At 41.6% G+C, this 25,087-nt stretch overlaps 1 protein-coding gene across 1 annotated transcript in view; it reads left to right on the top strand.

Moving 5' to 3' along the window:
- Nucleotides 1–201: 201 nt before the first annotated feature.
- The window catches only part of pappa2 (pappalysin 2), a 110,818-nt gene continuing 85,932 nt past the window's right edge, over nt 202–25,087 (top strand). The window contains exons 1-4 of the mRNA XM_049597469.1: nt 202–2,297; nt 9,331–9,563; nt 11,598–11,825; nt 12,013–12,611. Coding sequence (XP_049453426.1) covers nt 1,307–2,297; nt 9,331–9,563; nt 11,598–11,825; nt 12,013–12,611 — 2,051 coding nt within the window. The 5' untranslated portion in view covers nt 202–1,306. The remainder of the gene's footprint in view (nt 2,298–9,330; nt 9,564–11,597; nt 11,826–12,012; nt 12,612–25,087) is intronic.

Below are 25,087 nucleotides of genomic sequence, written 5' to 3'. Positions count from 1 at the left end.
GTAAAACACAAGTGTAAGGCAAGGGAGGGACGGCCCCCCCCCTCCCCTCATCTCCTCTCCACCGCCACACACTTCCCCTACCGGTGATGTCAGGGCGGGCAGGGGCTCCCTGATAAAACCTTTGGACTCGAGAGAATGAGCGAGAGAGAGAGAGAGAGAGAGAGAGAGAGAGAGAGAGAGAGAGAGAGAGATGGAGGAGTGAATGGAGGAGGATATTACTACTACTGCATGGACCGGTGCAGAGGAGCAGCAAGTCTCTCTGAAGCGCACACAGACGCACAACAAAACCAAGAGGAGCTGACGCGCAGACGCCGAGCCATGATTTAATGGACCAATATTTTTATGTCTTCTCTCAGAAATTATAGGAAAGCTTCTGCTCAACAAGTAGGAAAGCTATTTTAGGTCTGGCACTTTGCACTGCACTTCCAGTTTGCCTCTGGAGTGACTTTTTCTTCTTATTACTCTGATTCACCTTGCAGCCATATTTTGGAACAGGACGCACTAAATGATGCCGCAGTGGTCAGGTAAAGGAGGCTTTGTGCAAAGTCAGCATGGAGTGAAATGATCTCATTTATTCATGCAATTAAAAAAATATTTTTTGTAACAAGGGAAACTGCATCCACATTTTCCTCAGTAATAAAATAATTCTGTTCCTGTTGATTTTTTAAATTTTTATTTCAGCCTGGTGACGTTTAAAAATAGTTTCTTTACCTCACAGGCTCACTGAAACGCACACAGAAATAGTTGGACTTTTTTTTTTTTTTTTTTTTTAAACCCTGTAAACAAAGTGACAGAGACTACGGATATTTTGCAGCACGAATGGAAAGGAGGTAAAGCTTCACTTCCAAAGGTCCGCGCAAAGTGCAGGAGAGTGGAGAGCCTCAGCAGCTGTGCCAAGAGAGGATTTAGATGAAGATCTGATTGTTTTCTGTGATTTTGTTAAACATCTGCTTTATTCAAAATCAATACCAAACACATACCAAGAACCTCAGTATGCAATAAGTCTATGTGAGAAACTTTGAATGTGACATATCAGTTTGATCCCTTTGGAATGCACTGATCGTTTATATTTGATTACTCCTAATTTGTTTACCAAAATTAATTAATTTTAATTCCTAAACCGGCAACCTAAACAGACGTGTCTTTATTGCTGGGTAAACGTACGCAAATAAATCTAACAACCACAGGCTGGTGTGAGACCTCTTGCTGCTGACCTGGAAACCTGAGGCAGACTTTATAGTGCAACATTTTTTTTCCTCTTTATCTTCAACAAAACCCTGCCAAATACCTTCCCTGACCTGAGACAATGTTGTTGATCAGACTACTGACAATCTTCCTCGTCCTCATCACTAACACGTGGCTGCTCAGCCCGGTTCGCTCTGATGCACTCAGCCGGTACAAACGCGCCATGGCCCGGCGGGCAGACCGCGAGCTCTCCAGGCTAGCAGGTGAACCCTGCACCGTCTCCGGCGTCTGGAGGTCCCGGCGGCAACCCCGCTCCCTCTACCCGTCCCAACACCGCCCTCCAGCGGCTCGTCCGAGGACGCACACGAGCCGGAGAGAGCCGTACACTGTTAAGAGCGCTCCCGCGGTTTGTGCAGGAGGGTGCAGGTTTGACACCGGGGTGCACCGGGTCGTTCCCACGGGGGAGGACAGGCGAGGCTGGGGAGACGCAGACGATGTGGCGGTGGGGGCGGCGGACGGATATGTCACGTTGCCCGGGCGGCTCTTTGAGAAACGCTCCCAAAATGACAATAGAGAGGCAAATTATGTCAGTGAAAACACCACACAACCGCCCGGGATGTCTTTGCTTAAAGACGCCGGGCAGACCGCCTCCTCCACGGGCCACGCGCAGTCCTCGCGCGGCTCCCACCCCAGGTTCACCCGCAGCCTCGGCGGGACGTTTCCTTACGACGAAGACGGCAACTCCAGTTGGGAAAAAGTTTTCCCCGACAGCGCAACAGATTCCATGGGGCTCCAGGTCCTCCACAGGCTGCAGCAGGAAGATGGAGACCAACAGTCCTCGACCGGGACCGTGGAGGACAGTACCGAGGACTACTCCGGGGAGGTGGAGGAGACGGATCCGCCCGCGAGCCTGCCTGTCGGAAGCTCCTCTCCCTGGGGGAGTCCCGTGCCGAGGGTGCCCCCTTCCTGGATGACCGCCCTGTACTTCAGCGGGCGTCGGGAGCAGCTGAGGTTGAAGGCGGATGCAGGGGTGGAGCTGCCGAGGGCCAAATTCAGCCTGGAGCTGTGGGTGAAGCCTGAGGGAGGGCAGAGCAACCCTGCAGTCATAGCAGGTGGGTGAAAACTGGCCATATATATCTGCATCATAGGCAGTGATGTATAGTTTATACTCATCTCTGGCATCTCACCTGAGAGCTGGAGGCTGTGTTTGTGTATTTATCTGTGTGAGGATATGTAGTCCTATCATCCTGTTGGTTGACATGTCTGCATATCCAGCATCTGTAATTACTTTATGTTTCCAGCCTCTTTCTGCTTGCCTGCTATTGCTTGTTCTCTCGCCCCCTGTTTAAGTAGCCTAGATTTCATTCTGACACACAAGGCTTATGGTGCTGTATGTTGTGTCAAATAGCTTGTGACAGCTATAGGCTACTATATCCTAACAGCATTTGGGTCTGTCCTTTTAACAGCAATCTTGTGCTGTGTGTGTGTTTGTGCTAAATGGTTTCCAAGAAAAAGGTACTGGTCTCAGGAGGCTGCTGTTCATGAATAAGGTCAAACAGAGTTTATTCAAGGTTTACTCTGTTTGGTTTCTACTACAGACATTGTGACAGTGATGACAGAAAACACAGCGATAAGGACTGCATGATGACACTGCTGATTAATGGCTTCGTTGGCTGACAGAAAATGAATAATCAGTTTTGATGTTCAGCTAATCATACAAGTCATTTATTAAGCAAAAATACCAAACATTCTCTGGTTTCAGCTTTCCAAATCTGAGGATTTGCTCAGTTTTGTATGACACATTTTCTAGGATTGTATATTCAATATCTGGGATTTAGACTGTAGAGTGGACAAAACAAGACATGAGATGTCATGCTGGACTCTGATTTTTGTTGTGTGAACACCTTTTTCTGAAGCCCTATGACGCAGTTGACAGTCAGACAACCGTCAGCACTATTGACTGCTCACATGTAAGACAGGTGCACTTCCAAGAAGAGCTAGACCAAGCCAGGTTGATATATCGGCTGATAGTAGCTTATTGTAGATATATCAGTATCAATATATGTGTTGGCCAGTGAGTAACTATAAATTGTGTCAAATGCTAAGTTACTAAGTTTGAGGTAATTTAGATGTGTAACCAATACACAGTTTGTCCACCATAGAGCACTGAAAAGTTTAGTTTAGCTTTCATGTAAAATTTCCTGCTCAGTATCAGCTCAGCAAACCAAAAAAAAAAAAAAAGATCTAAGGGATTGGTATCGAGACTGCGTGTTTACAACGGATGCATGATGATATCGGCACATGATCGGTATTGGCCGATATTGGCTTTAAAATCTGCCAACATGCTTTTTCTTATATTGCACAATGACTGACTATTACATACATTGAAAAGCGTTCTATTTCATGTCTCCATCTGCTGGTGGACATCATGATGCATAGTATGATGTTAATTCCACTACAGAAGACACTTGATGATCACTAAAATTGGGTAGGGAAAAAGTGGATACATCAATATCGGTCGAGTTGTGGCATATTGGATATTGGCAAAAAAATCCAATATCGTGCATCCCTAATGTCTACGTCAACTGAAAAAAATACTACTGCCTACTTTTTATTATTACATTTAAAAAAAAAACCAAATACTGGTATCACCCTCAAGTATTTTTCGGGCTGTATGTCTGAGTGAATTGGATGCTCTTCTAAAGAGACAGCATATGTATTGGGATGTCCAATAATAAACTCCAAAAACACACTTCGCTGTGGTTATACAAGTTAGTACCTATCCTACACACTTCGGATCAGGACAAGGTATTGTGGTGAAAATCAAATATAACAGTATTTTTAATGAAATACCCTAATATCGATGTTACGACAATATTGTAGGTTTGACTATTGGTCTCGTCTCGTCTCGTCTCGTCTCGTCTCGTCTCGTCTCGTCGTCCTCCGCTTATCTGGGTCCGGGTCGCGGGGGCAGCAGCCTCAGCAAAGAAGCCCAGACAGTACTCTCCCCAGCCACTTCCGTCAGCTCTTCTGAGGGAACCCTGAGGCGTTCCCAGGCCAGCCGGGCGATGTAATCCCTCCAGCGTGTCCTGGGGTGGCCCCGAGGTCTCCTCCTGGTTGGACATGCCCGAAACACCTCCCAAGGGAGGTGTCCGGAAGGCATCCTTACCAGATGCCTGAACCACCTCAACTGGCTCCTCTCGATAGACTATTGGTGCTTTCACAAAATATTTTTGCAATAAGATTTTTTATAAATAATCATCAGTAATGTGGAAATAATGACTAAGCTATATATATCGATATAATATTCATATATTGCTCAGCCCCATTACGGATGATAACTTATTCTCTATTAAAAAGAAGAGGATACCACTGTTGTCATGCTTGCTGAAATATTTCAGCATTAGAAATAAAATGGCAAACAAGTCATTTTATGTATTGTTTTATTACCAAATTATATTATTTACAACCAAACATGCATGTACATTCAAATGGCCAAAAAGAAATTAAAAACAAATCCATAATAATAACCACAACAACCAAATAGCCCTCATTGCACTAGCTTGACCCCCCATACACCCCCCTTCTGGTTACACCCCTGCTGACAACCATAATAATTATGATAACTATAATGGGGTAATAATACTGTCAGCAATAATGCAGTTATAATGAGTAGTATGGGATAGTATCACTAATAATGTGATTATGATGACAATGTTATAGGATACTCATACTGCAGTGATGATGAATATAATTATTGTGATGCGGGTAGACATACTGATGGCTGGTGCTGATGATAACAGTGGTTGATGACACTGGCCACATTAAAGATCCTACAATGAATATGATAAAGATGCTCATTATTTTTATTACATTATTAATGATAACGGTGATGTTTAATACCTGTATTTTATTTAACTGCAAATAAAAAGATCATTAACCAGAGTCAGGTGATAAATACAGGTGAACCTCTATTAGAAGTGACAACAATAAACGATAGTGAGTGATCTGATGACAATAATATTAACAAATTAACTTGTAATTTCATTCTAGACAGAGTCTCAAAATAAATACGTGGTTACATAACTGTGAAAATCCCCAGGTTGTTTTTCATTCAGTCTCTCTCCTCATCGTTAGCTTGCCTGTGGGTTTCCATTGATTGTGAGCAGCGGCTGCAGACACATTTATTGATCCTATGAAACCTTCATTTAACCATGCTCCTCACATGAAGATGAACATCAGTGTTTTTCCAACATCGAGAATGTTACATTGGAAAAGCTGCACATTTGACAGAACAACACATACATCAAACAAATTGAAGAGGATAAAAGCGCTATGGTGCAGCACCACAGCTGTCCAGATAGTGAGGGAGACCACAAACTGTTACGTCCGCTCACATTTACTCTGATCAAAGATCCGACTCCTTTACTCAACTTTTTTTCCCCCTCATTGCTTCCTTATGTGAGGGCGGCACTTTGTGGCATGGGCCTTTCTCTTTGTAGTGTCCTGAAGGAATCTGACAAATACAGTGAAAAACAAACTCCCATTGTTTCGGCCAGACGTGACACTGACATTGGTTTGATTTCTAATGGTCAGTGATGATCTTATAAATGTATTTGTTAGTACACTGCATCCTTTATTATTATGTTACTGGGTGTGTTACAGAATGTTGAGAGTTCACAGGACACTATTTGATAAACTATGTCATGGTAACCGCGATTCTGCATTTCCGTAGGTGATTCATTATTATTGAATGTGTTGCAATTATTTTACTACATGTTGGGCAACATTTATGGCAATACGAATGTATTACATGATAGCATGGGCTGATAATAATGACAGGTTTTGGCCAGCATTGGCCAATATATTAGTAAAGTTCTAGCAAACTCAACAAGAGTGCTGTACTGTACAAGGTTAAAAAGGCATGTTGAAACCCTGTTAAAAGAGTCCCCTGTGGTGATACAGCCACATAATCAAAGCAAAAACGACTTGGCTCTTAAAACCAGATTTCATTATTAAATTTAGGCGACTGGTATCAAAAAATTTGACGCCTGGCCTTATTAACTGTAGACCACCTCATGTTTTTCATCACTGAGAATTCAAATGTGTTTTCTGTGTTGCAGGCCTTGCCCAATATAATGTCGTTAGCTTTGCCATGATAAAATTGTTACTGTACTGTGGTGTCTTATGTTTCAATATGTTATCTATGAGAAAAATAATAGCCACATAAAACCCTTTCACACATAGTGCACACTGCAGTTGACAGCTATTTAAAAGCCATTTTCATGAAGTTGCATATAAGCCACTACAGTGGACCCAAGTGTCATGTCATACACTGCCACTCACTGGCTAGGTGTTGTAGGTGCAACACAATTCTTTCAAAACCAAGATGGCTGACAAAATGCAAGACATGCTTTACAGCTCAGGAACATCTTGCCAGTCCCTCTATATTAGGAGATAATAGGATATTCTTGCAGGTAATTAAAATTAGGTAGCATAAAGTAACAGCTCAGGAGTAATACAGTTGTTAAAATTTCCACGTATTGATTTTATGTTGGGAAAAAATTATGATTAATCATCTGTCCACTAAATTGGACATCATGCATCCCTGGTTATATTTTATTAGTGTTATCACTGCAACTTTGTTGCTCTTGAAAATACTTTATCTGCAGTAACTTTCTTGGCTGTAAATGAATGGGTTGATGTTATTAGAATGTTACTTGCAGTTTGTAGAAAATGTTCATCGAAACTTGCAGCATGCAGTTTATAGTTTCGCATAATGTATCATTTTATTCATTGGTTTATATGCATTCAGTTGAACACTCAAACACACTTTGTCACCCCAATTGGACATGTGAGTAACTCCTTTAGAAAAATGCATGTTTTTTTTCCCATGGAAATAACAATACTTTAAAAAGTCTTGACCAGGGCAGTTAAATTTATGTGTGAAAGGGTTAATTAAGAGTACAACATCACGACAAAAGAGATGAATGGTGACAATAATGAAGATTGCATATCTTTATTTATCCAGATTTGGTGATGATTATGGCATTTAAATGACATATAATAGCCCATGCGTCTACATGTAGCATTTTAAAGCTGCACCAATAGATATTTTTATATTAACAATGTATCAAATGACTATATGTGATGTGGACAGGGTCCCTCAAAGTGAAAAACCAACAGAAAATTATTACCCAATTCTGCAGCTGCCCTCAGCTTTACAGAGCATTTTAGCGTCTTTTAGCTCATTGTTTTGGTTTTCTGTTTCAGAATTCTGATGTTTTGGTTCACTCTCATGGCTCTCATCCACCTTATTCTCTATTCCCAGCAGCCACTCTTTTCAGCAAAGAAGCTCTGATACTGTACGCCTCCTGCCCAGCATGAAACAGCAGACGAACAAAGCTAGCAACTAGCTGGTGAACATAGTGGAGCATTTAGCAGCTACAGAGACTGATATTCCCCTCAGGAGTTGTTGGAAACTAAAACAGAGTTAAGAGTGAATATTTGACCTTAAGTGCCAGAAGCATGACACCTAGAAGACCAGTGTTGCTCCCTGTCTGCTGAATGTGCAAATAGACAATTGTTTGCTAAAATATTCGCCATAACAGCTCTAGAAGTAATGTTGTCACAGTACTGGAATTTCTAACACTGATACTATTCCTTGAACAAAATCGATATTCAATACCATTTTCGATACCATACATACAATTTGAAAATTTTACTGAAAGATAAAAACAACAAGGCCATAACATGACAATGACAACTTTCCTTTCTTGATTAGGAGCATAGAGCAGCAGAATGACTGTAGTACACATTAACAATGAGAGAGAACAAGAAAGTGCAGCTGGTATGGCTTTAACCATACTGCGGAAAAAGAGTATAAAAACCGTTTCAGATATTGAGTATCAAAAAATTGATATCACTGACACTATTTAAAAGGTGATGTTATGTCAGTGTTGTGTTTTCTGCAAATTATGCTGCCCTTAAGTGACACTCAACCCTCAAAAATCAAATACAATGCAGCTTAAAAATATAACTGTATTCAATATTATAATTATAGTATAGTATACAACTGAGACCATGGTGGAGATGAATGGTAGCTTTGAAGTAATGTGTGGTAGTGCAAATGCCTCACAACATAAAGACCGCATTTGCCATAAACATTGTTGTTTCCTGTTGCATAAAAAATGCTGTCACTTTTTTGGCGGTGCTTTTTCACCATCATCATCTGCTCTCGCATGAAACATAAGACTTAAGCTCAATTCAAGTTTGATTCAAATAAAGCCCTCCTCATGTTGTGTCCTTATGTGCCATCAAATAAAGTACCCGCAGCATTCTGTACAATGTAAAGCAATTCAGCAAATTTCCCAGGACATGGTATTTTGATACAAATTTGGCAATGCAGTGTATGTATAGCCTGACTTTTTGTCTCCAAATGATGATTGATGATTTATTCATGATAAAATGCAACATGTGGCACTTTTAGCTTTTCATATGTTACTGTAGATATGTTCAGATTGATAGTAATGTATTAGTGTAATTACATTTGGTAGTACAGTATAATCTAATTCACCGCTGCTTCCCTTAACTGAATTAAATGCTTAACCATGAAACTGGCTCACCTCCTTGGGGATATTTTGCTACAGTTGCCCGTGTTACACACTCACGCACACATATGCATGTAAACATATACACATGCACATACAGCGTTGAGGAGGGTGAAGGGGTTCCCTGACCCCTCGCTGTCCCAGTGTTACACATCTGGGGAGCAGATGTGGATCTGTGTGTCTGTTGCAACAGCAGATGGAAACATCAGGGCCTTGCCTTGGCTGAGTGAAATACCTCCGTCCTCCTTCCCCTCTCTGTTCTCTCCCGCTGTCTCTGGCTCTGTCTATTCTCTACTCTCTCTATCTGTGTGTCTCAGCCTCTCAGTATCTCTCTTTCTCTGTTGTCCCCAGGACTGCAATCACTTGGAAAAATTGCTTGTTTGTGTGTTTATTTATTCAATTTCCCCAAGGGCACTGACCATTTGTAAATTTACTGTCCTTTGCAGGATAATATTTGCATGTTTTTTCCACCAGTGCTCTTTCAAAATAACATATTTTACTTTTTCCCCATTCCCCCTTTGCCCCTTTGCCGTAGGTGTTTTTGACAACTGTTCCCATTCACTGAGTGAGAAGGGCTGGTCGGTAGGCATCCGCACTGTGGAACCTGCTGGCGCCAAAGACGCACGGTTCTACTTCACGCTTCGCACAGACCGAGCTGTAAAAGCCACCACTGTCTATAGCCATCAGCGGTACAGAGCCAGTGCCTGGACTCACCTGATGGTCACTTACAACGGCCACAACATGACCCTGTATGTTGATGGAGCTAAGGTATGTGGTTTCAGTGTATGGTTGAACTTTGGTTCATAGTTTGGTTGAGTTTGGTAATTTACCTCTTCACTTTCAACTTGCTGATCATTGAAATGCAATAAAAGTATTTTGACAAAGCAGTCCCAACTCAACATCCACGTACTGGCTTTCACCCATATCACCTGATCTTCAACTATTTCCAAAGTCAAGAATGTTTTTTTATGCCATCCTCATGACCCAACGCCATCTGATGAAGTCTGAGTGATACATCTCAAAGCTTAGGAAAAACTTGAAAGTGGACCTTGGTTGTTTTGTCAAACCACATCCAAGGTCAAGGATGACCTTCAATGCTTTTATGATACTGCTCATTTCTTCATCATCTACTGCAGACAAAGGTAGTAAGACACATTGAGATGCTATACTAGTTTCTCATTGGTCTGTCCTCCACTTATAAATAATCTAACTTTGATTAACAAACACACCCATTAACCATCCATCATCAGTGCATCATAATATTCACATGCAAGCAGTTTTTTTTTTCTTTTGACAGAGGACAGGACACCTGATTAATGCGCAGGCTATTGTAGTGTCAGCCTGGTTGACACCAGGTATTGTAACCTGGTATTAACATTCATCTTGGGTGAACTGGTCACAAGTGGACAACTCTAAGGGGCCGATCACATCTACAGGTGGCACTAGAAACGCGGATGCTTCAAAGATGCTTGAAATGCCTGAAATGCCCTTTCAATGAGCGCTCCTTATGAGGAGCGCCTGTAGTGCAGGGGTGCGTGTGCAACCGGGTGATCAAAACATTGAAAATGGACCCAAGACGGAGGAGGGCACTTGCCGTTGCTCTGCTGGTGGTGCTACTGGCGCCTGACGCCCAAAAGTTGAGATTATTTCAACTTTAAGCGTCTCTAAACACACGTCTAAAAAGACGCCAGAAAAAGAACGCGCGTCTAAAAAGAAGCCAGAAAGATGCTCGTCAAAAAAATGCTTAAAAACCAGTCAGACGTGTTGTATCATAGGGAATCAATTGTTTTACTGGCATCTCGTTTCTAGCCCTTGTAGGTGTGACCGCCCCCTAAGGCTATCTGTTCACACCTGCCATTAGAATGCGTCTCTGCATGTGTCTCGAGTGGCCACCTGTGATAGGCTACGAAAACCCTGCTCTAAATGCAAATAAACACATAAATGATTTCTGTTTGCAAAGACCAAATGTGTTGTTGTTGTTTTTAACCAGCAGGAGGTTTATTGTGCTTTACACATACTTGCACCCAGTAGCATAAAATAGTAACGATGGGCCCCTGTGCATTATATTTTTACAGGCCTTAGTGATTTTGCCGCTAAAATAGCTATTGTGTATTGTATCATGTCATTACATGGTCAAATAGAGACTTTACATTAGACAGCATCAACATACATATTACCCAGGAATCACCTTTGCATATCTGTACCAAGCGGAAGATGATGAACTGACTGTTTAGCTGAGAGTAGAGTAGCTCTAGAGACAGCCCTTCAGCTCTGCATCTCTGTAACAGTACCAACAGAAAGTTTTCTTATCCAATAGGGCGTCAGTTAAGCATGAGGTCAGCTGAGTAGGTGGTCCTTCCATGTGGCCCAGGTCACATTAGCGTATACACTGCTCAGAAAATGTGGCCAGACCACCTTTGAATGTGGTCTGAGACATTGAGATTAAGGGTGTTTGGTGCATTCACACCTGTAGTTAAAGTTGTTCACCTGTGATCCGATCATCTAAGGTGCATGTTAATACCAGGTGTAAACAGGGCCAGAGAATACAGCAGTCAGCATGTAGTATGCTTTAATTTTGTTTACAGCAGGATGGAGAGCTCAACAAGTGACATTGCCACAACAGCAGCTGTAAACCCTGGCTGACTTGCTAATATATTCTTTTTACTATGAAATTAAGGAAATTGTCTTTGGATTTGACCATCAAACATTTATTATGTCTGTAACATAATGAAACGGAGATACATTTGTTTCTGCGTCTTTCTCTCTTCTTGGCTGCCCTTTCTCCTCTGCTTTTCCTCTCAGGTGGGAGAGAGCAGTCTGCAGTTGGGGAATCTCTACAGTCCCTTCATGAAAACGTGCAGAACCCTCTTCCTGGGCAGTAACCAATCAGATCAGGGACACAGCTTCAGGGGCCACATAGGGGGTGTGGTCTTGTGGGGCTACGCCCGCTCTCACGAGGAGCTGCTGAAGCGGCCACTTCAAATTGACAAAACCGAGCCGCTGCTGGCGATGTGGGCTGACTTCACTAATGTAACCCTCTATAGTTAATTTCAGTTTTTCAGTCTTTGTAGAAATGATTTTTTTTGAGCAATCATCATCATAAACTCTTATAAATTATAAAGCATTATTTATCAGCATTACTTGTTTAATCGTAATATATTGAATTTGGTTTGGATATGAAAGTCATTGTTATATTAATTTTGCCTTTATCTTAAAGGTGGAAGAGCTGTGGACTCCACACAAAGTTGGCCTCCATCCGACCATCATCACCACTCCTGTACCTGAACAAGAACTTGTCTCCTCGTTCCTCCCACCACCCTGTGGCTTGACCCCCTGCGACAACACTGACATCATCTCTGGCTACAACGACAACTGGGAGCTCCGTGCCACCAAGCAAGTTCGATACCGGATCGTCAACCTCTCTGACGACGATGGTGAAAATCCCACCGTGTCACAAGCCCAGATCCAGCTCCAGCACCGGGCTCTAACCGAGGCCTTTAACCCTTACAACATCACCCTGGATCTGAGTGAGCACAGTGTCAGAAATTCCAGCTTAAGACAGCGGTTCATCCTCAGCAACTGTCGAATTGGGAAGATTGGGAACCGCCAATGTGACCCTGAGTGCGACCACCCGAGGACAGGCCACGATGGAGGGGACTGCCTTAGACTGGGGCCCTGCTACAACTGGAAGAGACAGGACGGAGTTTGTAACATGGAGTGCAACAGCATACACTATGACTACGATGATGGAGACTGCTGTGACCCCGAGGTCACTGATGTCCTCAAGACCTGCTTCGATCCTGAGTCCCCTGACAGGTGAGATTAATAGACTAAAGTCACGTCACACCACTCTGCTGATCTAAGTTTCTTTCTGTAACAGAAATATTGGTTTAATTTTAAGGATGCATAGATATGGATTCTTTCAACTGATACGATAACCAATAATTAACTGCTTCTCATGGCCGATAACTGATACAAAAGCCGATAATTTCACATTTTGGTATTTTAGCTTTTAACATTAGGCTGTGAAAAAGAGGGAGATTTTCTGGGGCACTGTCAAATAGCCTACCCTCAATACCCCCGCCCCCATATAACCCTACACTACAGATGAACATAATTAATTAAATTTATAGTTAACGGTGAGAGGGAGACAGAGGAAGACTGTTGTCTTCCTCTGGAACCGTGAAAGACATCCACACTGTGACATGTTTTACCCTCCTGACAGCGTACTGCAGTTGTTGTTCTTCCTCTCTGCAAACAAAGTTTAAAGGTACATGTACCATGACCCACTGTATCAGGTGTGCAGATGCTGCCCTTGTTGAGTCAATGAAAGCAGTTTGGTTTCATATTATCGGCTCTATTTTTCAGCTATGATTTTAAAGGGTCAGTGTGTAATATTTGGCATGGTTTATTGTCAATCTGAATCTGAATCTGAATATTCTACCCATTAATAATGTTTATACAAGTGTATAATCGCTATAAAATAAAATTCGTTTGGTTTTCGTAGCCTTATAATTATGCTTTTATATATATATATATATATATATATATATATATATATATATAGCAAGGGCCTTGCTTTAGAGAGATCATCATCTTGCGCCGCCATGTATGTACGGCAGCCCGAGTGGACAATCCAGCCAGCCAGAGAACGCGTTTCGCGTGTATAAATGAACCAACGAAGACAGCGGAAGGAAGGAAGAAGGAGGAGGAAACAGCAGAGAGTGTTAGTAGTTCGTCAATAGAGAGTAGTGAAAAGTTTTTTTAGTTATAAAGTTTGCGAATGGACCACACTTACCACGCAACAGGAGAGGATGAACCCAAACCGTCATCTGCGAGGAAAAGAAGACGCAACTTCACTCCTTGTGATGCACTCTCTGCTGATATATCCTCCTGATGATATATCTCCCCAACGATGGTAGCAGTAGCACCGAATCCCATTCTGTGCATTCAGCCTCTCATCTCGCCCGGTCAGCATCAAACACATGGAGGTCCTCATCTGTATGCTCCGGCTCAAACAGGTATGGCTCTGGGTCTGTGTCCGCTACAAGAAACTCTTCAAAATCCCGTTCAAAGTCGTCTATTGCAGCTACTACAGTCCGGAGATATCGCTAGGCTAAATAAACAGCTGAGCTCTGTTTACCGGCTACGCTGTCAGTCAGTATGGGGCTGGAGATTGGTGGAGCAGAGAGGGGAGGGGGGTCCCCACTCGGTATGATAAACGAGTATGTTTGTATGAAGTGTGTCTGTTACACTAGAAGAGTCAGAGGTTGGGACGGAGTGGAGTGTTACCGGAGTTTCTGGAGTGCTCAAATAAACGGGCCTTTTTCCCGAACGCTCCTCTGGTCTCCTGCTCGTGAGGGATTCATTACAATATCGTAACATGGTTTAGACTTCTAAATAAACATTCACCTCGTTGCTAGATAGACCTACTCCTGAAAAACTCGTGCGCAAGGCTTTTTGTTCCTACGAGGCCACCGTCATTTACCCGATGGGAGGGGTGAGCGAGTGAGCCCTGCAATCTAGAATTTGACCACTGATGTCACTGTTTTCAACCCATTTTATACACTGGCCCTTTAATTATCGGAATAATGCATAATTATAAAAATGTCCCATTATCAGCCCGATATGTATCGTGCATCCCTATTTAATTCAATGACTTCCAAGTGCTCCAACATGTAGTTTTTTTTAATCTTTTAAAGAGACAATTCACCCCAAAATCAAAAACACATATTTGTCCTCTTACCTGTAGTGCTATTTATCAATCTAGATTGTTTTGGTGTGAGTTTCTGAGTGTTGGAGATATCGTCTATAGAGATGTCTGCTTCCCCCCAATATAATAGACATCTCTATGGCACTGTGCTTGTGGCGCTAAAATAAATACATTGGAATAACTGCACTGTCTCCTCAGAAATAATGACCCGGTTGCTCAAAATAATCCACAGACCTCGTTTTGAGTAGTTTCATGTAGGAACTGTTTTCTTTCTCATGAACTTCACCAACCAACTGTATCACCACACAGAAGGTGCTCGTGTTAACGTAAGATGTAAACATTAATGACTTCCTCTTTGGCTAAGCCAGTTCAGTGGTACTAGGTGAGCAGTAGATGCACGCTTCCTTCTGTGCGGTGACATGTAGGTGTAGTTCAGGAGAAAGAAATAGTAAACTCACATCAAAACAATCTAGATTGATAAATGGTACTACAGGTAAGAGGACAAATATGTCTTTTGGATTTTAATGAGAACTATCCCTTTAAGCTACTGTGAATGAAACTTAAACATAAGATTTATTTTAACATTCAAAGCCAGTTAGGAAAGAAAGGGATTATGCCCAAAGAACCACTGGAAGACTCTGAATGGGACACATTTGTGCAGGAAGTGTTGAGTTTCAGTAATTGTATAATACTGGATACGACTGGAAAAAAAGTCCATTAAAACAATATTTATGTAAGAGAACAGAAACCCAGTAGCAGATTGATGGGTGTGATATCACAATGTTGTTGTATTCATACAATAATGCTGTGGAAATATGATTTTACCAAGTTAATTTAGATAAATGTTGAGTTTACATTTTTCAGAGGGCAGGGAAATAAGGAAAAAAGGCCTAGTACTCTCTGCCCTTGAGGTAATTTAGGGACTAAGCCTTGATTTGAGAATTTATGGTGATGAAAATTCTAGGTAGCAATGATCATTATTGTACATGAATAAAAAGGACACATTAGTTGGCAAAAACCGACCCAGGGTCTTATCTTTTACAACTCATATATAATGGTCAGTCCATCAATATAGCCCATATCAATTCATATTAAGACAGAAGGAAAATGTAAAAGGCTACATCGTTGCAGAGACATGTTTTTCCAGAGGCAAGACGCCTAAATGGCCACTAATAGGACTATTTCTCCCCATGAGGTGAATATCTGCCTTAGCACGCTGCATTGTGCTTCAGCAGGGATGTGCAATGAGCAGCTCAACATGCTACATGGACAAATTGGTAGTCTCACTTTCCCCAGTGGTTTTAGAGAGAGCTCTGTGAAGTGGGGATGGTGGGTGAAGAGGCCAAAGTACACACTTATTTTTACTAAACAACTCGAGCGGCAGCCTGCTGCCTTCCATTTGGTCTGACAGACAGGCTCATGCAGAGTTCCAAATAGCTTGCATGAAGTCTCGCCATGAAGTCGTCGGCCCCAGTTCTTAAAGACCCCATCCTTAATCCAAATTGTAACCTCAAGCTTTACACTCGGCCACAGGGAAACAGAACATGGGAACATGTTTAGCGCTTGATGTCTGAAGTTGACAAAATGTGACAGCTTAACACAAGGATGTATTAATGTGTTTTTTTTAAACCAGTAGAATAGCTATTTTTTCCATTTATACTTTGGTCAAACGGACCTCTCTTTACCAATTTACAGGATTTGTTGTTACAACTCCTTGTGCCATAATTCAAATCCCAACCTTGCAACTAAAGCAAAAAGTTGAAATTTCCATCTTCATATCTTTTAAGGACTCAACTAGTGTATATAATAACTTACTGTATCTCTAGTTCACACCTATCAAAAAAGCCATTTTAATAGTAAACTGCACTACATATTTGTGTAATACTTGTCAATAACAACCTATTTATGGCTTCTTTTGGAATAGAAGAGTCAGATATTGGTAAACATTATGTGGACCCAGTGTTGCCTGATATCAGATGGAATAGCGGACTTGTAAAACTTTGTTTCCAGCTTCAGTCTGACATTGTGCCAGAATGGATAAGTTGATCCTCCATGATTGATTAAGGAAATCAGTCATGGAGGATCAACTTATCCATATGACTCTAAAGTCATTTTAAGTGCACACTGGTACATAGCCAACATACTTGTTTTACCAGATTTTTAAGAGCAGTGTGAATTAAAGTAAAACAAACTATGATGTTGAGTGATATTGAAAAGACATGTTGATTTAGAACTGCTTGATAACATGGACCATTGTTGACCATTAATCCTCATTGGTTCCGACACACCGCTTGACAACAGCTTGACAATGGTTTTAGACCCCGTGGCGCTTATTGGATCGTTTTTTTGTTTTGTTTTGTTTTGTTTTTTAACTTTAACTGAGGAACCGCTGTTTCATGTCACCATACCAGACAAATCAGTCAACTCAAACCTTATTTGGACTCTGATTCAAACCTGGAACCAGGCAAGACTTCGTGCTCGCTATTCCACTATTGGTATAACAAATTCAAATACCACAGATGACTTAAAATCAACAATTACAACTTTGGCATTCATTTCAAGACCAACTCCCAAATCCTTTAGTTTCTGATCATATTTATATAAACAAAAAAGTGAAGGCAACACAGTGTTTACAAACATAAAAAACGATATCGGAAGGCAGAAAACATTCTCACATTCTTTAAGAAATGACTTGACTATGGTCACTTATAGTTGTTAGACTACGACAAGTGGATGGCTAGATACATAATGAATAATTTTTTAACAGGGGGAAAATGCCTTCTGTCAAGCGAATAAATGATCAAATACCAACAGAAAATTATTGATATTTTTCTTACCCATCGTCTATCAATCTGACAACGTTAAGCCTCTGTGGGCAGCAGCCAATAAACGGTTGTCAGGATGTATCCGATGGGTTCCAAGATTGAATTTTGGCCAGTGTGTTAGGCCTCTTCACACAGACTGTTTACCTGCCCCCCAAACGTAATTGGTTAGTATGACTCAGACTACAGACGGACTATGAACAGAAACCAGAATGCTTCTGATACTAAAATCTTGTCTCGTTGCCTACATGCAGTTATCTGTTTGTAGAGATTAATCAGGAAGAGGTACCAACAACTAGTTCTTGGTTTCCATCCCTCTGTCCAAGTTACAGTTTCAAATATAATCAGGTGACCATTGGATGTGCTAAAAACCTGAATAAGTAAAAATACAAATTTAGCTATCTTGTTTGTGGCATTGGGGGGATGCTACTGATTTAATTACATTTCCAGTAGTGTTTGAGTGACGCAGCTCCTGTCAAAATTATGTAACATTTCCAGCAACAACCTCTATTTTTCCATGAAGTAGTGAGGTAGTACAACGAAACACTTCACTGCTATGTTTATTTTCTTCTGGTGAAAAAGAAGAAAGGAAGGTGTTCGAAGGGCAACGGTCACCTCCTATTCCAAGGATCCTTTATGGCTGTTTCTACTGATGTAGTGGCAGCCGAAAGGTTAGCAAAGTATGCCTGTGACCAGAAGGTCCACAGCTGAAATACTTGAAGTAACTTGGACTTTATAGCTACTTCCACTTTCCCAGCCTAAAACACTAAGTGCCCTTGAGCAAGGATCCTAACTTCAAACTGTTTCAATGGCCAACAGAAGGAGACAAGGTGAACTGAACAGCTCCAAATGGCAAACAGAAGGAGACTGTGGTTGGTTGACTCCCCCTGGAAGACACAGGTTAAAGTTAGGTAAAAGTAAGACAAAAAAAAAAAAAAGACAAAGTTGGCTTGCATGCGTGTGGTCTCATTGCTTAGCTATATGCAGGAAGCTTTTCAAGTGTGTCATAAGTAAATGTTAATTTATGTTGTCCTGTCACGAGCTTGGTGGGATGGACACTGCAAGACAGACAGGAAAAAAAATTTGGTTCGGTAGTTGTTATGGTCAGATGTTCCCTCTGCTCAGCCTGAGCTCTCTACCCTGCAGAGAGGAGATGGACACTAATGAAAAAAGCTGGACAGCAGACAGCACTCTGCTCTGTTGTTTTGCACAAACAGGGGTCTGGTCCTTTGGCCTCAATTATATAAAATGCTCTGTGATTTATTCTTGTTTTAATTTGATGGTTATTGCAAAAGATATTCCAAAGAACAAATGGAAATATATCCACCACACTTACCTTTGGGTAATCACTGGAATCCGTTTTAGTTTGATATATGACAGAGGATTGGAGAGATCAATGTAATGTGTTGATGTTGATGTGAGCACGCTTTTATAAATCATGGCTCTGGATTTGATCTGGTTTTGTGCAGAATGTTTTTGCATGAGAGACTTCCATAAATAAGGCCTCTGCTGTTCAGATTTTGAAAGCAAAACTCAAAAGTCACAGTATGTGTGTACTTCTACGCAGTGATGTAACTCCTGCAGTGAATCTTGCCAGAGTTCCTGTCTATAAGCTCCTGACCCCCCACTTAAAACAACATGAAGAGCCAATACACAGGAAACCAGAGTGTAGTAAAAGTGGACCCAGTAGACTAACAGTAGTGTAGGTCCTCTGGAAAGGTCTTGACCTCAGCTTGTTGAAAATGCTCATGTGTGCGAGTGCTTCAACATGCCTGCATGCATGTGTGTCCCTGGATCCCAACTCACAACTTTCTCAGGCGGAGAGACAATTAATGTGAAGATGACATTTTGCTGGCATTTGTAGAGCACTGAACCAATTTTTATGTTTGGGATCTGGGTTTTTGATATCCCCCCCCTCCTTCTCTCTGAGCTCTTGGCCAGGTATTCAGATTGTGGGACCCTATATGTGTGCAGCTGCTGCTGGCCAGTACAGGGCCAGAGGTTTTTGAAGCCAGCTGCTGTCACAACACAAATTTGTTGTTGAGAGCCAGTTCTAGAGCGATGGCCAGGTACACTGCAGATTCTGGCATTACAATAAAGAAATTGAGCGGGAAGGGGAAAGATGGACACAGAGAGAGAGGCAAGGGTGGAGAGGGAGTGATGGGGTGGTGGGGGACATCACGTCCATTTATGCTGAGACACATGTCCAGGATTCGCAGAAAGTTTTTTGTTAGTTAATCCTGGACAGTGCACTTGTGTGCAAAGAGCTCCAGGCAACTCCCCTGAAAGAACTATCCCGTTCCAACCTTGTTTGATGCTTTACGTGAACGTGAATCTTAAGTTTTATTCAGGTCAAGTTTTATTGTGGTCATGTTTTATTCACTAATAAAAACATAACTGCAATGTTTCCCAGAACAGTGAATGCATCTTACAATTGATCCATGGATTATGCCTGCCTTATGTTTTCTATGCTAGTGAGTGTGAGCCACGGCATGTAAGTTTACGAGGCCATAATACTGGAACTGACTATTTGCTAAGCCCCATCCTCCTCAGTTAAAGTTGCTATACATGTCAAGCTTTTTGTTCTTGCATGACACATGCAGTTTGCAAAGATAACGGCAGCTCAGTAGACTGTATAAAGAAGTAAATATAGCCACCTAGACGTCATCCATTGTTGTGTGAACTACCGTTTCGAAGCCTAAAGTTCAGCATTTTCGTGGCCGCCATCTTTGAGGACACTATTGATAGCCTCTTTCCTACTTTCCACCGCCCTACTTTTGGCACCCTTGCCCTTGCCACACCCATCTTTGAACTCAGCTGTCATTGTGATCTCAGCTACACACCTGTAAAGTTTAGTGAGCCAGGGGCGTAAAGTGGGGAGGCCAGTGGTCCCGTCCCTATTTCCTACCCCCCTACTTCTGGCCCCCTTGCTTGGACCACACCCATCTTTGAACAAGCTTCATTTTAATCTCAACTACATACCTGTAAAATTTCATGACTTCATCTTTAACGATTGCGACATCACCGTGTTTACAAAGTCTGTTCACAGACAGACAGGCGGACAGACAAACAGAAACACCTTCCAAAATACCACATTACCACAATACCACATTTTGCCGCTATGACACACAGACACACACACACACCCACATGCAGACACAAACACAGACTTTGTGACATTGTCGCACCTGGTCATAGTGAGAAGTAGGACCATTTCTTCCTAGACTGTACAGGCACACTTGTTTTTGCAACCAAGCAGCAACGTCCGGGCCCACAAAATTAAGCCAAAATTGAAGTGCCCAAAACTGCAGTTCTTTAAATGGCCACTTGAGGCCGACTCCAGGTGCCAGTCAATCCCTATAGACGCCCATGTTAAAATGCCCAACTTTACAGTAGAAATAAACACGTTTACAGCCTGGTACAAAAAACAGTTTGGTCTCTATAGCTAATTCCAACATTCATGACAGCTGTACAGGAGGTGGATTTTTATATCATTCACCTGTTTACATTTTATTAAGGCTCACAATGACATATAATTAATGATGGGCCACTGATAGCTTCCTCAACTTCTCAGTCAGATCCACCCCTCACTCCTCCACAGCACTGGCCAAATATGGTCACTTATGGCTCCAACAAACTTAAGATGGCGATGCTGAACTCCACCAACCAGTGGATGACATCATGGTAGCTGCCTCCATTATTTTCACAGTCTATGTTTGCAACCAGTGCAGTCGTCTCCTACTAGTCAATAGAAAGTTTAAGGCACCTCACACTGGCTTTACTTTTCAGACCTGGATGCTATGTCCACCCCACAGCCTATGGAGTGGAACACTACCATCAAAATTTGTAGAAATTCTTGAAATAATAGGTCCTTGATTTTAGGCAAAAAGTAGATAAAAGCTGCTTTTCAATTTTAGCAGGTTTTGCTGGTAGCAATGTAAACTGTTGCTAGCAGATTTTTATCAGCTGTAGCTAGCTACCTAATTAAGCCATCGTAAGTTCCAGCTCCAGCTCCAGCTGACTTTTCACTGTTTCCAGCTGGCTGAAAATGATAGCTCTGTTAATGGGGGTTAAATGTGCATTTGATGGCTATATACAGTATACATGGGTTGCTCAGGTGTAAGCTTCCCCAAATCAAATAAAAAGCAGGACAGAGCTGCTAACGTTTCTGCAAATGCTAAAAGCATCCAAGACTGGCTTCTCACAGTTGAAAAATACTACACTGTGGATGAGCTACCATGAACATTGCTTTTTTTTCTGTAACCCCACAACATAATATGTATGAAATGCGTTGGAGTAATCACTGGTGCGCGAACCTGTCCAATCTGGGCTTTGGGTCCAAACTCACTTCTTCTTCTTTGGGGTTTATTGGAGATTTGCAAACATGGTGCGCTAATGCCACCAACTGTTGGGGTGTGGTTTGTATTTTGACGGGACAGCAGTGGCCGCTGCGCGACGCGTTTGTTCGGTTTTGGTGTGAATACACATGTGCTGCCGCTACACTTGTGGAACCGCTTCGCGACTGCTTTGTGAACGCATCGCTTGTGGTGTAAATGAGGCCTTAGATAGAGTATCACTCTAACTTCACTTTCTACCCATACATACACCACTTCAACCTACTGAGAAAGCCGAGGCTTAATGATTGGACAATTGCTGTTCAGGGCGGCTGGTTGTAGGTAACTGGTTCTCAGTAGGATTGTAGCGGTATGAGATGTTCACAGTCTGATAACCGACTCAGAAAATATTGCGGTTTCATGATATTACAGAATTATATTATTATCAGTCAGAATAACCCTTAAAGGAATGAAAATGGAAGGGTTATTTTTGGTTGAACAAATGTTTTATGACTATAATTGAAACTTGAAATGATTTTGTTAATGGAAGTATATGTAGAAAGTCTCCCCTTTTAAAAATAACTAAAATAAAGGGGAGATTATCCATCCAGTTACATTTTCTTGTCAACATCATAAATAAGCAAATGTACACGGTATGATGACCGTCTACTTTTGTATCTCTGCATACCTTAAAACCAATAGCTCTAACCCTAGTTCTCAGTGTGTGGTTGTACGCTTCTGCACCAAACGAGTCTGCACTCAAGCAATAAAAGTGACGTTTAATATATTACCTGTAAGTGCTGGTATCTTCTTCTAGCACTGCATTCATCAAGCCCTTAGGAGCAACTGTTTGGATTGTAGATGCTTTGTATTTACTTTATATCATCATGTAACATTGCACAAATGCAAGTTAAGTGCACAGTAAAGTATATAATATATTAAAATGTTTGACTGTTGTTGGTGTGATATTTTTAGAGTCCGTCTCCTGATTCTTGAGGTTTCAAAGTAACTGACTTGTCAACAATAATATTTAAAGTGGACACACATCAACAGTTTTATATTGTGACAGTGCTAATGCTGACTCTGCTGTTGATTCACGCTGTGTTTGACTCGCCCACAAATGGTAATTTTGTTAATTCATAACCATGGTTTTCACTTCAATCATGTAGAGCCATTTATTTTTTGCCAGGTCTGACTTAGACTTCCATCGAGGCATCCTCTGAGTCTCAGAAGTTGAAGAGTCAACTCTTTAGTGGTCAACTTTCTGTCACTTGTAATTGCACAGCCCGGGGTGATGGATACTGCACGCAGCCTCGGCTGAACCCAGCTTCAGTAATGTAGCGAGAGCAGGGTTTCCCTGAAGCATCTTAAATCTTAAACCTCATTTAGGCAGGCAAAGTGCCTGAGAAAACACATTCTTATTTACAGTAGGCTACAACACATGCACTCAGGGAGGGCTTGCATTCGGGCGAGGATTACACACATGCAGGACTCTTGGCTGCTGAGTAACACCTTTGGACCCATTTATAGACAAAGTGCCTCACTTAATGGTACATTGAATGTAGTGTATGGGAGAACAGGGATTGCTGCTTTGTCATTTCATCCATCTAGATTTTTCCCTGTTGAAAGCTGAGATGTTATGGTCACAAGCTCACCTGACTATCCTTCAGGCTGTTGGAACAATGTAGGCAGCGCTGAGCCAAAGCTGAAGTATTTTTAACAAGCAATCAAACAAATTATATTTCTGATGATATAAACGAACACTTTTTAATCTCTTAGGATTTAAGCATGTTTAAGTAATATTTGTAAATGTAGCCCTACAGCTGAGCTTGATCAAAAGCATAAACCTTTACTACTTTTTAAGAAACCAACATAAAACAAATCATCCAAATACACTTGAAGTGGCTGAGGTAAAGATTAAAATATGGCTTAGTAATTTTAACAAAGTTAGCCTCACAGCTGAATTTGATCACATAAAACCTCCCTGCTTGATAAGTACAACATGAAACAATAATCCATTACGTTATAATCACTGAAAAACACTTAAATCCAAAGCTTTGCCTATGTGAGATGAAAGAAAACAAGACTTTGCAAACAAAATTATGTATGATTCATACATTCAACTGAATGTATTTTTGTAAATATGAACTTATTTGACCCAACACTATACTGATGCACCACAGGTTGACTTGGTGCTGTTGGTATTTATTACCCCGTACATAAAGCAGATGCAAAGAAATGCATACACACAGACACACAGAGTCCTGTACACTAACAGCCAGATTTTGTTTTTTCATCAAGTGGTTGTAGTGCTCCAGAAAACCATAGGAGGCTCAGCTAAAAGCCCTAACTGTCTGGCATGCACGAACTGGGCAGCCAGTGAGACCCCACTGCAAGGCTCTCAGACCCAGTAAAGCCTAATGGTGATGGGTGCAAAAGCTTTCCAGCTATGAAAGCAAAGGAGAGAAATGACATGTGACATCACCGCAGCCAGGGAAAAACAAAGTCGGCTTCACACATCAAAGTGCCGCCAGGGTAATTTATCACAGTCAGAGAGAGAAAGAGGTGGGGGGGTGGTGGGCTGTGGGGGGCAGTGGTTTGAAGTACCCTGACCAATTCAAACAATTATGAATTGGAAGCTACACAGGGGGCAGAGAGAGATGTTGACGGATTGAAGCAAACTGTCGTCTGCTAAAGAGATGCCCTGCACCAAGAATACACGTTCTGACATTCACTCTCACAATATTAAGCTGCACGAACCAGCCTGAGCAGAAATTATGTCTCACTGTCTCCACACCTAAAGGAATTCTCTTTGGAAAATACACTTATATGCCCTCAGTCTGTGGGATAGATGTGAAGACTGTCCTGCAGGATTATTTAGCTTAGCATAAAAACTCTAAGCATGTGCAGTGGAGTTGCTCACCTTGTGCATACACCAAAAATATATGTGGCTGACTGAATATGTGCAGTAGTTTCTCTCCTGCTAGCTCCGCCCACAAATTCCCACTCAGTTCATAGACTTTACATTGTGATGATATCACATTGTTAAATCTTTTTTTTTTTTTGGCTCAAGGAAAGTTTTACAAATATTGAACATCCATGAAAAAAAATCATAACAAAAGGAATCATAATTGACCATGTTTGCAGTTTGAGGTGTCCTGTCAGCAGACATCTCTTTTACAATGGTAGTCTATGGGGAAAATGCTTTATGGGCTGCAGAGGATTTTTTGCTGCAATATCGCAAGTGGCCACTGGGAACTTAGTCACCACGTTATGCAACTAAGGGCTGAAATGTGAACAAAATGGCTGTAGCTCACTAGAAACTAGATATCAGCATGTCAAAGGACTATTTTAATGCCTTATGTCTACCAGAGAGAAAATGTTACATTGACAAACCTAATATTGTCTGTTGATCTCAGTGTC

Source organism: Epinephelus fuscoguttatus, linkage group LG15, assembly GCF_011397635.1.
Source record: "Epinephelus fuscoguttatus linkage group LG15, E.fuscoguttatus.final_Chr_v1".
In the NCBI taxonomy this organism is placed as follows: domain Eukaryota; kingdom Metazoa; phylum Chordata; class Actinopteri; order Perciformes; family Serranidae; genus Epinephelus; species Epinephelus fuscoguttatus.
The sequence above is the reverse complement of the archived record's forward strand: the minus strand, read 5'-3'. Positions and strand labels throughout refer to the sequence as shown.